Here is a 14,212-nt window from a genome sequence, read left to right on the forward strand (position 1 = left end):
TAGTTTGAGGACAAATTTTTTTTTCTTTTTAAGTTTAAGAATGAAAAATGGACTTCATGCAAATTTTAGTGATGAAACTTTTATTTTAGTCCCTTTATATATATAAAATTAATTATTGAGTATTATTGCTTGATAAAGATTTTGTTTCTGTTATTAAAAGTCAGGATAAGCACCAATGATTTGACCTCACCCCACCCTACCCCCATAACCTTCCCTATTTGTTAGTGTGGGGTCCAATAATTTGTGGCCATGGTCCATTTTTACATTGGGGCCCAAGGCCCGAGCCGAGAAAGGTTATAGTCGAGGATAGGTAATAAAAGTCCAAATAGTCTTGATACTCAGTCGAGGATGATTCTGTCCTCGACGTATCTGAGGTCTCACTGGAAGGAAGGGCAAAAACGGTATAGGAACAGCTTGGAAAAAATCTAAAATATCTAGGTCAATAGAGGGTACGCTGGAAAGTATAACGACCAGGGAAAACTACCCTTACTGCCATTCAATACTCTATACCTGACAGAGCCATACTCCTCAGCTTTTACAACCACCCCCAACCACTCTGGATATGGGCTGATGGGACAAGTATCAGTCTTGAAAAAGTCGATCCTACACGTGGATGAAGGATAAGGAACACAGGCTAGTATAAAAGGAAAAGTAAGCAATCCAGAGCAGGGGCTGGGAAAAATGGCCAAAAACCAGAGCCTCCCAGCCTGCCTCCAGGAGAAAGACTCCTACGACGATCACGATTTAATTATGTACGAACACCATGGAAAACCACCGTCTTGTGACTGAGGCCTAACCTTTCAAATTCACGCTCTATAAATGATATTGTTTGGGCCTTTTTACGTGCGAACCCAATATTATTATGGGTCGTTACCAATCGTGTCCTTACAGTTAGCAAGGGGAAAAACTTACAATGGGGTTAGCATTGTTTGGTTTTCCACAACACTGTTATCAAAGAGTCGAGAAACACATAAGGGTATTATTAGTACACAATGAACTTTGGAGAAATATGGGCTTTAGCCTTTACAGCATTTCATCAAGTTCAATAAAGCTTTGTCAAATTCAAGTTAAAATTCTTAATTTTTCTATTTTAGCTAACTTATTATTCACATTTTTTTTTTATAAGTTTATTATTCATATACACATGTATCAAACCCCATTAAGTTAAAAATCTCTTTTCAAAATCCTTATAGATTCACACTATAAGTTTTATATCCAATAAATTTAAATATCCTAAGACATCCATGTATGTTTTCTCTCATTGATTAGGAGAGTATGATTTCTTTATTTTCGGTTCGGAAGTGATACATACACACTTCTTTTCTCTTTTTCTTTTTTTTAATCTTTGAGCTAATTTGTTCTTGACATTACAGGAATTTTAATATTTTTCATAGCAATAGCTTGTACATAGTGTCATGATGGAATAGAAGAAGATATTTTTCATTAAGGAAAAAAAAATTCGTGTGACATGAACCATCGCTTTACTTTTACAAAGGTCCACAACATTTCCCGCATACCTAGTAAATAAATCATCACTGTGCTAGGACTGTCATGATGCATCATTGGCTCCCATGAAATCACTAGATGCAAGCATGAAAGCTTCTACAAAACCACCTGCTCATCATGAAAGATATTGGATAGGCGAGAAGTACACACAGCTTGCTATGAATCTTTGGATACATGTTCATTTAATGAATTATGAGTGTCAATACATCATACAAATTCCAAAGAAACAAAGCTGAAATTATGGATACAAGGGGGACGGCTAAATATCACTAGAAATTTTATTCAGTAAGAGATCTAATGACCCATCAAATACTCAAAACTTCCAGTAAAACCCGACTGCTTGTGTAGATAAGCCACCAATGAACCCAGAAGCATTAATTCCAGCATAAAGCCAGGGCAAACAGCCAAACAAGAAGAACGATTAGTGCACCCATGTTTTGTTGGTTACCCTAGCCACTGATATTGGTCCTACAAAGCAATGTCCGGCAATGGCATCTTCCAAAAATTCCACGTGTTATATTCTTCCTGCACAGTTATTTATAATCAAAGTTGTCATGAAGATATTCATGAAAAAAATAGGAATGACATGTCTCTTCAGTTTTTTTTTTTTGCACCCACACCCTTCCCCTGTTTTAATCTAAGGTTTACCTGCTCATGCTCAACCAACGAAGTTGGAGGGAACATGTCGTTGACAAGAGTGTGTAGAGACGTGTATGACTTCACATCAATGCGATGACTAGTGGCCACCTCGCCCTGCCAGTTTATACAAACTGTCTAGTGAACCAAAATATTACTAAAACTGAATAGTGAAAAACATAAGTTGGGGATAAATACCTTAGGGTTGATAATAAATATTTTTCCTTTAGGAATCCCCATTTTCTTGTAACTGAATTCATCTGTGTCTCTATTTCCAAATCCCGCGTAAAATGGATTGTAATCAGAAGGGAAGAGTTTTCTAATATCCTGCAAATATGATATTGTACCATATATGCTTAGTAACGTTTCTAAATAAGCATCCAGTAATGAGGTTTGAGTTTTGTTATTTACCTCTAGACATGCAATCTTGAATTCATGAGGTGCTCTTCTTATTACTGCCATCAAAAAATGGACAAAAAAACAAACCGGTCAATAAGCCATGCCAAGTAATCAACAGGAAAACCTCTCTCTCTCTCTCTCTCTCTCTCTCTCTCTCTCTATATATATATATATATATATTGGTGACACACACACACCCAATAATTAACCTCACAGCCTCACCCTTCTCACCCTTCTCATGGGATGAGGAAGTGCCATTTGAACAAGAACTTACATGCAAACAACAAACCTAGGCAGTATTTATAAGCTTGCATACCCCCATTCATTAGAGCATGCAACTAGCCTCATCATACATCAAAGGTGAACTAAAGGCAATGGTAAAACTATTTCAGTTACTGTGTTTGATGTTTTGTTAAATTCATTAGAAGCTAGTTTTAACTCAAATTTTATTTACTCTACGGAGAAATCCAAACATTTAGATTTGCATATTTGAGTGTTATAATTGCTATATTACTATGCGCTTTTTCCTCCTGGCTGGATGGGGGAACAATTTTTTATGCATATTGTTAGCAGTATAAAAATCACTAGAACCACTAATCATTCTGACAGAAATCATATTTGCTAGAGAGCAATCAGTGAGTCTACCCTTACAGTGTTGGCACTATAGGCAACTGTACCATGAACTTGATGCAAGTTAAAGTATTTCATGCAAATTACTTTCTTTTTTTTAATTGGTAAGTTACATGCAAACCTAGTAGTGGTCTTGAACCCATGATCTCACCCTCCACCTTGCTCTTACAAAGGAAGGATGAAGGAGACCCCATTTGAGTTACTGACATTAAATAACTTCTCAAGGATGGGAAGAAAAAAAAATCTCACCTTCTCGGTACAAGGAGGGAAATAATCCATCAGGTGAAATAACAATAGGTCCATTTGGTAAAGTTTTTCCATCCTGCATGTACAAAAGAGTTGTCACTTCAGCTATTACAATTCTATCAGCACCATAGCTGCATCATTATGGCCCATGATATGATCCAGGGCGCCAAATACACAACACAGAGAATACAGGAATCAATTCTTTAGGTGCTAGATCAGGACCCAAACCCTTCAAAGAAACTAGAAGGCTACACCAAAGCTGCTGCCACGACACTAGCAACTCTTATTTTTCAATGCTAAAGCTTTCATTAAGGTATACAATCTCACAGATTGGTTCCATTTTCAACCAATAAGGGAGCCAGTCAACCAAAAACCATTTTATTTTGGTACCTGCTTCAGATTGAGTAAAAAACTTCTAGTTAGATATGCCTGAACAATTGCCCGTGCACTCAGAAACAGTAGCTGATATCCATTCTCCTGTTATAAATAAAAACAGGACCTAATATTAGATATCAACATATATAAGAATGCCATATCATTATCAGGGGGAAGGGGGGGAATAGTTGAAGGCATTAAATCAACAACCACACCGCTCGATAACATTTATCATTCAAACCAAACTCCAAAGAAAGCAAATACTTCCAAAAGTGATTTATTACTTTACATACTTCTATGAAACCGAAGCTAAGATGGTAATGCCCCAAACTCCAAAGAAAGCAAATACTTCCAAAAGTTATTTATTACTTTACATACTTCTATGAAGCAGGAGCTAAGACGGTAATGCCTTGTTTCACATTAATTTTGCAATGATCTAACAAAACTAGGAAATCAGTAATTAACATTTCCACAGAAAATTAATAAAGAAAAAAATGTGTTAAAGTTATGGTTAAATGAATAAATTCATCATTTCCAAATAGCTTAAACTTTTGGGAGACTCAGTAATTAACATAGTATTAGAGTAGGAGATCTTGATTCAAAGTTCGATCCTTGTTTCCACTCTATCTCCCATTTTAACAACTTAAGCTTTTGGGAGAATCGTTAATTTAACAATATGATTATATTGATTCAAATAAAGAAAGACCAAAAATAACATTAGTAGAAGTGGTAAAAAAAATAACATGTAAATTGTAAATTAAGGAAATAATAGAGTATAACTTTAAATAAAATAGAATAGGGGAAAAGAATAAATTAGTTAGAATATTGGTTAAATGATTACATTTATCCTTTCCTAAAGCTTTTCATACAAGTGGTAGTTTATCATGGTATTAGAACAAACGGTTCTAAGTTCGAACATTGTCTCCACTCTACCAACTAACATTTAAAAAGTTAAAAAATCTCATAAGTTAGGTTCCACTTAAAAAGAGGTGGAGTCTAGGCTCACACATGAGGAGTGTTAGTATAATGGTTAAATGCTTAACTTCACTATTTTCTAACAGTTTAAGCTTTTAAGACAATTGGTAGTTTACACACACACACGCACATATATATAAATGTCCCATAAAAACTAGACGCAAAGCAAGCCAGCCCTTTGCATTCACATCATATGACTTGGTGCTGGATGGCCATCAAATTCTCATGGATATTCCACCAAGAGAAAAGCAAGAGATTCAGCATACATATAAAAATAATTAAAAATTAACAAATGGTAAATAATAAAAAGAAAACTATAGAAGAAGCATAATACTATAAAAACAAGCGCTTCCCTGCTATGTAATGGCAAAACCAGTGCTCAAACCACAGAACAGATGCAAAATGATACTATAAGTTGAATAATAGTTCTCTGGTTAGATTGGAGTTGTAACTGAACAAAAAGTGACACTGACTATTTTAACCTCGGCTAACCACTAAATGGCACCATAGTTAAACCCTTGCCCATGGCTAAATCAAATAACTCTTATCCTGAAAAGTACATTTGGACTCATATCTCAGATCATAAAATCTCCCCTTGTTTTCCAAAGTAAACAATTTCTTTTTATCAAATTGGCTCCTCAAACTTCAGTAATATTAATGGTTCACTTGGATTGAGGTATTTAAAAAGAAGGATTTGGATTTCAATTTTTAATATAAATGACTATATTGATGAAATTTATGGATGGATTTGAGCTTTAATAATATGTGGATTTGAAACAATTAGGTTCTTCAAAGCTCAAATCATCTTGTCTTGTCAAATTATTATCAAGCAACTTATACTAGCAATTGTTTTTCAAATCCCTTGATTATATATCCTCACATTCAAACACAACCTTAAGGACTGAGGAATAAACACAACTCAAATGATGATCTGAGAAGGTTAAGTTTCGAAAAGGACATACCTTAATTGCAGAGAAAAGTCTAGCGACCCCAGATTGCGTCCAATCCCTTCCAACTAAAGGCATGAACTGACCTAAAACATCAGACCTGGAAAGGAAAAAAATAAATAAATAAAAAGATCAAGGTAATGCACATATCATACAAAATAGTTAATTGGAAGACATAAGTTAATCAATTTTGGCAACAACAATGCTCATAGTTGCATTAAAACTAGAGCTCATTATGGACGAAGAGTTTCTTCTTTCCATTAGAAAAAGAATTTTTTTTTTCATTTTTGGCAAGTCATTAGTTCCACTCTTCCACTATCATTTACTTAATACCATACTTCTAATGTTTATCTCCCCTATCTCCAGATATGTGTAATGTTCCAACTTCAATCACAATGAGGCCTAAGCAACCTGGTAATAAACAAAAATGAAAAGGACCATTTCCATGAAATAGTTTACACAACCATCAAGACAAATAAAATCGCCCACCATGTGAAAAGACAATCATGGAACAGAAACACAAATCTGATAATAGACGCTTGTTATCCTATCAGCAAGAACCATAAAATGTCCTGCTTAAAAATGATTTTGGTTGTGGAAGGAGTCCATAAGTGCACTTAATTGCATCACAAAATATGCCATTATGGATAAAAGTAGAAATTCAAAAAAAAATGATTTTATATTGAATTTTTGATCACCTGTGTCAGCACATGGAATAACATGTACATGACAAATAAACCTTTCTGTCAAACCTCAATGTTTTCTTTTTCTTTTCTTTTTTTAAAGTTAGTTAACATTCCAAAAACAAAAATAATGAGAATAACATCAATAAAACCATAAAATTGGAAGACCATTCAGGAGAAGCTCCCGCTAATGATATGTATACATACTGACAAGTTTAAAAGAATCATATGCATACAGTAGCTATGGTCCAGCATTTGGTTAGGTCATCTTATAAAATTATGTCCAACAGAAAAGAAAAGGAAAATGTAGACAGGACAAAGAACATCATAATATAGCAGCACTAATTTTTAGCAAGCTCCAGTAACAAGCATAAGATTTAATAGCCTTACTTGGTAATTGTTCCATCAACATCTGAAATTACGATTCTCGCATTCCACTTCCACAAGTAAATATGAGCATCAACCTGGTAAAATTAAATGTGGCTTAGCTTTTAAAATATGCAAAAATCCGATTCTATTGGCTATCACTTGCATATTGGAAGATTTAAATACTAGATGATTAACAAACCTGTTGATTTCCGAGAACCCTGGTAGAGAAACTGAAAGTAATCTTATTTTGACCATCTTTCAGATTCAAAGATGCTATCTGCTCATTAGTGGGAACATTGGTCCTTATATATGGATTGCGAGGGGAATCATTGCCATCATGTGACGTCATAGTTGATCCAAAATGTGAAATACTAGATTCAGAATCAACAAAGATCTCCTCAGTCGATGAATTGCTACTAGCATGCTCAATTGTTTTGACTCTTCTAAATGGATTAGGCCAGAGCCTCCATCTGCGTCCTGATGAAGAAGCGTGTCCAGAATCATCATCCCTGGGCTGTGGTGTGCCATCTTGTTCCACAGGAATCGCATCTTTGGGCTCAAAAGGTAAATCTAAACCAAATGCAGCCATTCCAAGAACCAGGGGAGCAGCAGTTTCCCATGGCAAGTACCTCTCTCTAACTCTGATGATTAGATTCTCATTTTTAATGATTGATGGTGCAGAGTTTTTAAACTCCTCTGCAGATATGCGATGTGCATTAAAGGATTCAGCAGCAGCGCTTAAGCCCATACCTGGACGAAGCTCCTTCCTACAGAGTGAGATCTCAAACCCTGCAAATGATAAGTCAGATAGAATAAGATAAACACTCTATAAGGTCAACAACAGGAGAGCCCATAATTATAATACATGCCACTTAGAGGTCCTTACTTATGTTAGAGTGAGTGTGAATTCCTTCACTGGAAGATACTGTTTGACATCCCAATAGCTCACTTTTACTGCATTCATCTCCAGGTGCAGGACTTTTTGGACTATTATCTATCTCTTCAACTGCTGCAGATGTGGTAAACTTTTCGTCCTCAGATTCTGAACCATTATTAACAGAATGAACGGATTTGCTGTTGGAACACTCGTGTTCTGCACTGTATGAATTTTCATCAATTGATTCGACTCCAACTTGCATAAATGGAGATGTCTCCTTAACAGGAGAACTCGAACTACAGGAGGCAGATAGCCCATCATCCTTTCTAGATTCAACAACAGCCCCATCTTCATCTTCACCAACAATGGGAGAACTCTGTTGAGATATCTCTTGTGAAATTTGGGCATCCAATGAGGAAACAACACCTTTTAAATTGGCATTTCCAACTTGTTTGGTCAATTCTGGTAGCTCCAAACAGCTCATAAAAATATCCTTCCTCCTGATACTGGCAGACACCACTTCTGAATCACTCTGGATGTGAACCTCTGCTCCCTGATCTGCAGTGTTCAGAGCTTCCTGAGATTGACAGACATGCTCCTCCTCTCCTTCACAAACTTCCAGTTGGTGCCCAGAAGCATCGTCATCAATACTAATGCTGCAAACATCACCAGATGCAACATTAGCTGTAGATGTAATCTGCTCACTAATATAATCAGTAGCCCAAGCATTTTCACCAGAACCATACTCCTCATCGCAAAATTCTGTCCCTTTACCTGGGCCCAGATGAAACTGGGGCGTGGTACTTAATTGCACATTCTCCGTATCCTGTTCTGATGCTGAGATGGGGGCTGTTAGTACTTGACCATCCACACTCACCAAGATCACTTCTGAATTCAAATTCTGTGGTTCCACAAAATTATCACTATCTAAACCCTCAAATTGATTTGGTCCATACTCTGGAAACTCAACTGTTCCATCCAAAGAGGATTGCTCATCCTGGAAGTCATAAAACCTTCGCTCGGCATCAGATTCTACCCTCTCAAGCATGGAAACAGATTCATCTTGCAATCGGACCACCCCTGGATCAGAGACACAATGTTCAAATCTACGAATGTTACTACTGTTATCATTACTGCTATCTTTTCTAATATCACCTACACTACTATCCCCTCCTGTAACTTCCAAAGTATCAGAGTCCTTTACAACCCCATTTGTCTCAACTCCTTTACCAGCATCAACCTCCTTTACCAAATATGCCTCCCCTGAATTATCAAGATACATGTGGAAATTGGCTTCGACGCCATTGACACTGATGCGGACAATCTTCTCAGCACCTTTCAGAACTCCCTGAAACTTACCAAACCGGACATACCAAGGTGTGCTTCTGAATGTACCATCCTGCTGCTGAACAACAATCACATCAACGGCCCCACCAAAGGGATGGAAAGGGGTGGCAACAGAGTAAACACCTTGGGAAATTAGGCTCCCAACTCTACCCACCACATTCATCTCGTCAACCAACTTTCAAACCCTCAAGATTTTAGGAAACCCGAATTTAGATTACAAAATTAAATCTTCCTTTCCTTTCAATAAAAGAAAAAACTCAAACAAATTGAACATAAATTATTTCCTCTCCAACCAAGAATGCAATATATTTCGGAATTTCTTGGATTCTTTTTTTTTTTCTTCTTGATTATGATTCTCCCACTTCAATGGCACTGCATAACATGCAAGATAAAATAAGTACTATCAAATTGATCACTTTTAACAAATAAAAAAACATCACTAAGTTGATATCAATGCCCATTTGGTCACTGAGAAATTAAGGAGAAAGAAAATAAAAACTTGAACTGACCCAAAAGCCATTTCAACCCCACGAAATATACTTGCACAGAAACTAAAATAAAATTAAAAAATAAAAAAATAAAATAAAACAAAAATAAAAAAAAAAACTCAACAAAAAATCAAATCTTTGATTGATTTCTATGCACTATCATCAACCAAATGCATAAAAACCAACATTCAAAGAAAATTAAACCAAAACAAAAACTTCAAGGAAAAAAAAATAAAGAATGAGAAAGCAAGTCTTCAGAGCAAAATAACGACATTAAGGCGGTTAAAAAAAAACTTACAGATTGAAAATTGGAGAAATCCAAGAAAACCCTTCTGGATATAGCCGAAGATAGACCAATCTGAAAGCTCAAATGCGCAAAAATAGATTTTCTTTCTTATATTTCTTTCTCTTGCTATATAATCTTGGTGAGGTTTCTACAAAATCTTTGTTGAATTTTAATTAAAATGTTTTTGTTTGGTTTTTCAAACCTCCTCGGTTAAAATTTCTTGGAGGCTTCGTAGCTTGGACTTTGGGGAGGTTTGTTTGGATAACAAAACAAAGACAAAGAGTCAGAGAAACCTCCATGGCTAAGCAATAAATAGGTATTCCTTTCCTGGGATTGAATTGCTTAAGACTAGTCCTGTTTTTTTTTTTTTTTTTTGTTATAATTACAGAAACGGGCTGTTAAGGTTACAGGTAAATTTTGAGTGATGAGAAGGGTGTTTTGGGAATTTTGAAGCTTTTTTTAGTTCCCGTGTGAAATATTGATGTCTTCTGGAGGAGTCTGGACTTTGAATTGAACACAATGGAACTAATAACTAGTAAAAAGACCTTGGAGTGAACGAACTGTGATGGCTGATATTTAAAAGACCAATTTACCCTCGGAACTGAAGTTTTATGTTGTAACAAGAACAGAGTTGTCCACTCCACGCCCTGGTTTCGAGTTTGGTAACTTTGGTTGTCCTTCAAAGTGTAAAGTTGTGGTGGTTTTGACCCAACCAACAACCCTTTTCCTTTTTCCTTTTTTTTCTCTTTGTTTTAGTGACGGTTTTTGATAATTATTCTTTATTATCAAACTAAAACATCAATTGATCTTTAATATCATATTAAGATATCAATTGATTTTTTGATATAAATAAGAATCGGATCTCAAATCTTTCATTCACTTTTATGAAATAAACATATTGGAAATAAATATCCAAATATCAATATTTTTATATATTTTTCTATTGCACAAGGTAGCGTTTGGTTTGAAGAATCCACATTACTCCTTGATATCAAATTTTTGGAAACGTGTGATGCCTAGAAATTTAATAATTTTTGTGCTAGGAAAAGTTAATGAATGTTCCAAGGATATTGGTTTAGAAAAGAAAAAAAAAATTGTACATTTTTTATGCGAAAATTAAAAAGTAACTAATTTTTTTTATAGTTTTATATATTTTCCATAAAAGTGATATCAAAACTTTTTTAAAATTGTCCATTAATAAATGTCTTAAAGGCACCCGTTAACAAGACCATTTTATGTTTGGTACTTTGGTTTGATTAAGAATAAAGAATCTAATAAGATTCCAAGAAAGATTAGATTCCTATATCGGGTTTATTCTTAAGAATCTTCTAAGAATTATTTGTTATTTCCAAAAAAATACTTACATTTATAAACAAAATATCAAGTCACTTTTTTGGCATCTTTCAACAAATAAATAATAAGAAAAATAATATAAAAAATCAATCAAGTCAATTCACTAAAATTGTAAAACAATAGTCTAATATTTCGTATGATAAAAGAATAATAATTTAAATTTCTTGTTCTTCATGGCGTATTATAATATATTGTCTTTTCAATAAAAAAATTTGTTTTATTTTAGCATCTAATTTAATCCCAAATAAGAGAAGCCTGTAAATAAAATATCATATTTCATATTTGAGATTAAATTCTATAAAGATGGGGTATAAAACTCATGTTTTACACCATTCAATAAGTAATTGTAATATCAGCATTTTACTTAAAATTCAATACGTCCTACCACACCTAATAACATCTCAATAAATTCCTAATTTGGTTGGATTTATATATGGGTATTAGAATTGATTGAGTGTGATTGTATTTGTTCTTAAATATGTGATAAGATGATGTGGCATGTTGGGATTGGAGGGATAAACATGGGTTTTACACATCCTTATAGAATTTAATATCTTCATATTTATATCTACTTTGCTATATAAAAATAGTTTATTTATATTAGATAAACTACATATAACTTATTTTATTATAACTTATATTGGATAAACTAAAATTATTAGTATATTTAAAACATATCTTATCATTCTCATGCAATATTCATATATGTATCTGTAGGGACACAAAATCTTCAACGGCCCAGCGACGATGTTGGGCTTGCACGCGGAAGATCCCTCACAATAGTATTTGTAGAGAGTGGGCTTGAAAGGCCAGCGTTGGATCATAGGGGGACGTTTCGAGCCGGACTTTAGGTGAGCCGATATGAGAAAGAGCTTTGGGCTGGATATTCAGGCCCATCAATCTTGTATCTAGGAGGATTTGTCTCCTCGGATCATGTCCGAGGAGCGATGGTGTTGTCCTCGGTTACCCGTCGGTAGGTTCTTAGGTGTTGTCCGGCGTATATTCTTCAAGCATTCTCTTTCATCAAGTACTGATGCAGACATTGGTCTCGGACAGAACCTAAGGCTTGCATGATCCTCGGACTCAAGCTAAAAGGGAAAACCAAGTACTGATGTAGACATTGGTCTCGGACAGAACCTAAGGCTTGCATGGTCCTCGGACTCAAGCTGAAAGGGAAGACCAAGTACTAATGCAGGCATTGGTCCCGGACAGAACCTAAGCCTTGCATGGTCCTCGGACCCAAGCCTATGGGGAAACCAAGTACAAAAAAGAAATCTTACAAGTAATGGACAGAACCAAGGCCTTGCATGGTCCTCGGACCCAAGCCTATGGGGAAACCAAGTACAAAAAAGAAATCTTACAAGTAATGGACAGAACCAAGGCCTTGCATGGTCCTCGGACCCAAGCCTATGGGGAAACCAAGTACAAAAAAGAAATCTTACAAGTAATGGACAGAACCAAGGCCTTGCATGGTCCTCGGACCCAAGCCTATGGGGAAACCAAGTACAAAAAAGAAATCTTACAAGTAATGGACAGAACCAAGGCCTTGCATGGTCCTCGGACCCAAGCCTCTGGGGAAACCAACTACTTAGAAAGAAGCATACAAGTTTTGGACAAAACCAAGGCATTGCATGGTCCTCGGACTCAAGCCTATGGGGAAACCAAGTACGCAAAAGCGCCATCGGAGTCCCCTAACTCCCAGTCGATTGCTCGCATGCAATATTTATAAATCATCAGCCTTGGACGATATTCACGCGCTTATCACAGAATACCCAACTGATATCCCGGTTAGTTTCTTAAATTTGATTTATTACAAGTTATCGATATAATGCCTGATAGTACTGACAGACGAGGGTTGATTAGATTATGCTTCAAAGTAGCTTTATCACAAATATTTTCAAAGCAACACATACATAGAGCACATTCGTTCGCAAAGTGGTGTTGCCCATTAGACCAACGCTTAAAACATGTAAATCAATTTTCATTTTTATTACGATGAAGAAATAGTACGGTGTACAAACGAAAAGCTGGAATCAGCCTACATCAAAGCTTACTACATAATCAGGAAAAAGAAAAATACAAGAAAGCTGGAGAAAGCCGAGGAGGTATGTCGGAGGAAAGGTTGGCTACAGCTCCGAGACCTTATTCTTCCCCCGCACCCTTACTTGCCCGTAACTCAGGCAGCTCAAGAGACCCAACTTGAACCTGACACCGTTGAAGAAAAGGTGTAGGAAGTTGGAGGTGGTGGGGCTTTCTCTAAACATACGCCTACCGCAAAGCAGAGGCGCTGATGGAGGAAAACCCTTCTTCTGCCGCACCAAAACTCTGGCATGGACAGAACCTGCTTCGGATTTTGACTAAAAGAGGGAAAGATTCCTTTCCCCCTCGGTGGAGATGGAGTACCCTCCTGAACTTGTGCTTCCTGTACCCATACCTTACTGTTATAAGCCTCATGAAGACACGGCGCCTCTGCGGCGGAGGAAGTTCTTTCTTCCCGACCCTCGCTTTCGACATGTTATGCCAAGAAAGGAGAGCTCCGGGTATGGGAAGCGTGATATGGGAGAAAACTAAAAGGCTGAGTGTATATATAAAGCAACCCTCTCTCCCTCCTATTTATTTGAAAAGACAAGATAGTGACAGTCAACTCACGCGGCGTCCCAAGGAGCGCTACAGACAAAGTGGCCTTGGCTCAACTTCCAACGTCAACTGCAGCCAAAAGACTGAAGGAGCCTCGTAAAGGCGCGCCTCGATCTTTGGGGCGTCAGAGAAGTACTGCATGGCCAGAGGTTGCAGAAATATCTCTTAATCCGCGGGTTCATTGAATTCGCGACCCAGGCCCGTTTTGCATAAAGGCCCAGGGACACCCTGTTCGGCACCTCGGGAAATGCTTAATGAAAGGGAAAACCAAGTACTGATGCAGACGTCGGTCTTGGACAGAACCTAAGGCTTGCATGGTCCTCGGACTCAAGCTAAAAGGGAAAACCAAGTACTGATGCAGACGTCGGTCTTGGACAGAACCTAAGGCTTGCATGGTCCTCGGACTCAAGCTAAAAGGGAAAACCAAGTACTGATGCAGACGTTGGTCTTGGACAGAA

At 36.6% G+C, this 14,212-nt stretch overlaps 1 protein-coding gene across 2 annotated transcripts in view; it reads right to left on the minus strand.

The window, feature by feature from the left end:
• Positions 1-1,659: 1,659 nt before the first annotated feature.
• The window catches only part of LOC126691705 (phosphatidate phosphatase PAH1), a 35,377-nt gene continuing 22,824 nt past the window's right edge, over positions 1,660-14,212 (minus strand). Inside the window, exons 1-11 of one of the 2 annotated variants that reach the window (XM_050386805.1) lie at positions 9,777-9,926; positions 7,653-9,362; positions 6,966-7,555; positions 6,788-6,861; positions 5,730-5,814; positions 3,808-3,894; positions 3,421-3,493; positions 2,554-2,597; positions 2,341-2,469; positions 2,155-2,259; positions 1,660-2,031 (exon numbers count right to left, since the gene is read on the minus strand). In XM_050386805.1, the coding sequence (XP_050242762.1) occupies positions 1,975-2,031; positions 2,155-2,259; positions 2,341-2,469; positions 2,554-2,597; positions 3,421-3,493; positions 3,808-3,894; positions 5,730-5,814; positions 6,788-6,861; positions 6,966-7,555; positions 7,653-9,153 (2,745 nt within the window). In that variant the 5' untranslated portion in view covers positions 9,154-9,362; positions 9,777-9,926 and the 3' untranslated portion in view covers positions 1,660-1,974. Of the gene's footprint in view, positions 2,032-2,154; positions 2,260-2,340; positions 2,470-2,553; positions 2,598-3,420; positions 3,494-3,807; positions 3,895-5,729; positions 5,815-6,787; positions 6,862-6,965; positions 7,556-7,652; positions 9,363-9,776; positions 9,927-14,212 lie in introns of those variants that run through there. The other variant, XM_050386806.1, reaches the window with a different exon arrangement.

The sequence above is a fragment of the Quercus robur genome, chromosome 7, assembly GCF_932294415.1.
Source record: "Quercus robur chromosome 7, dhQueRobu3.1, whole genome shotgun sequence".
Classification (NCBI taxonomy): Eukaryota; Viridiplantae; Streptophyta; class Magnoliopsida; order Fagales; family Fagaceae; genus Quercus; species Quercus robur.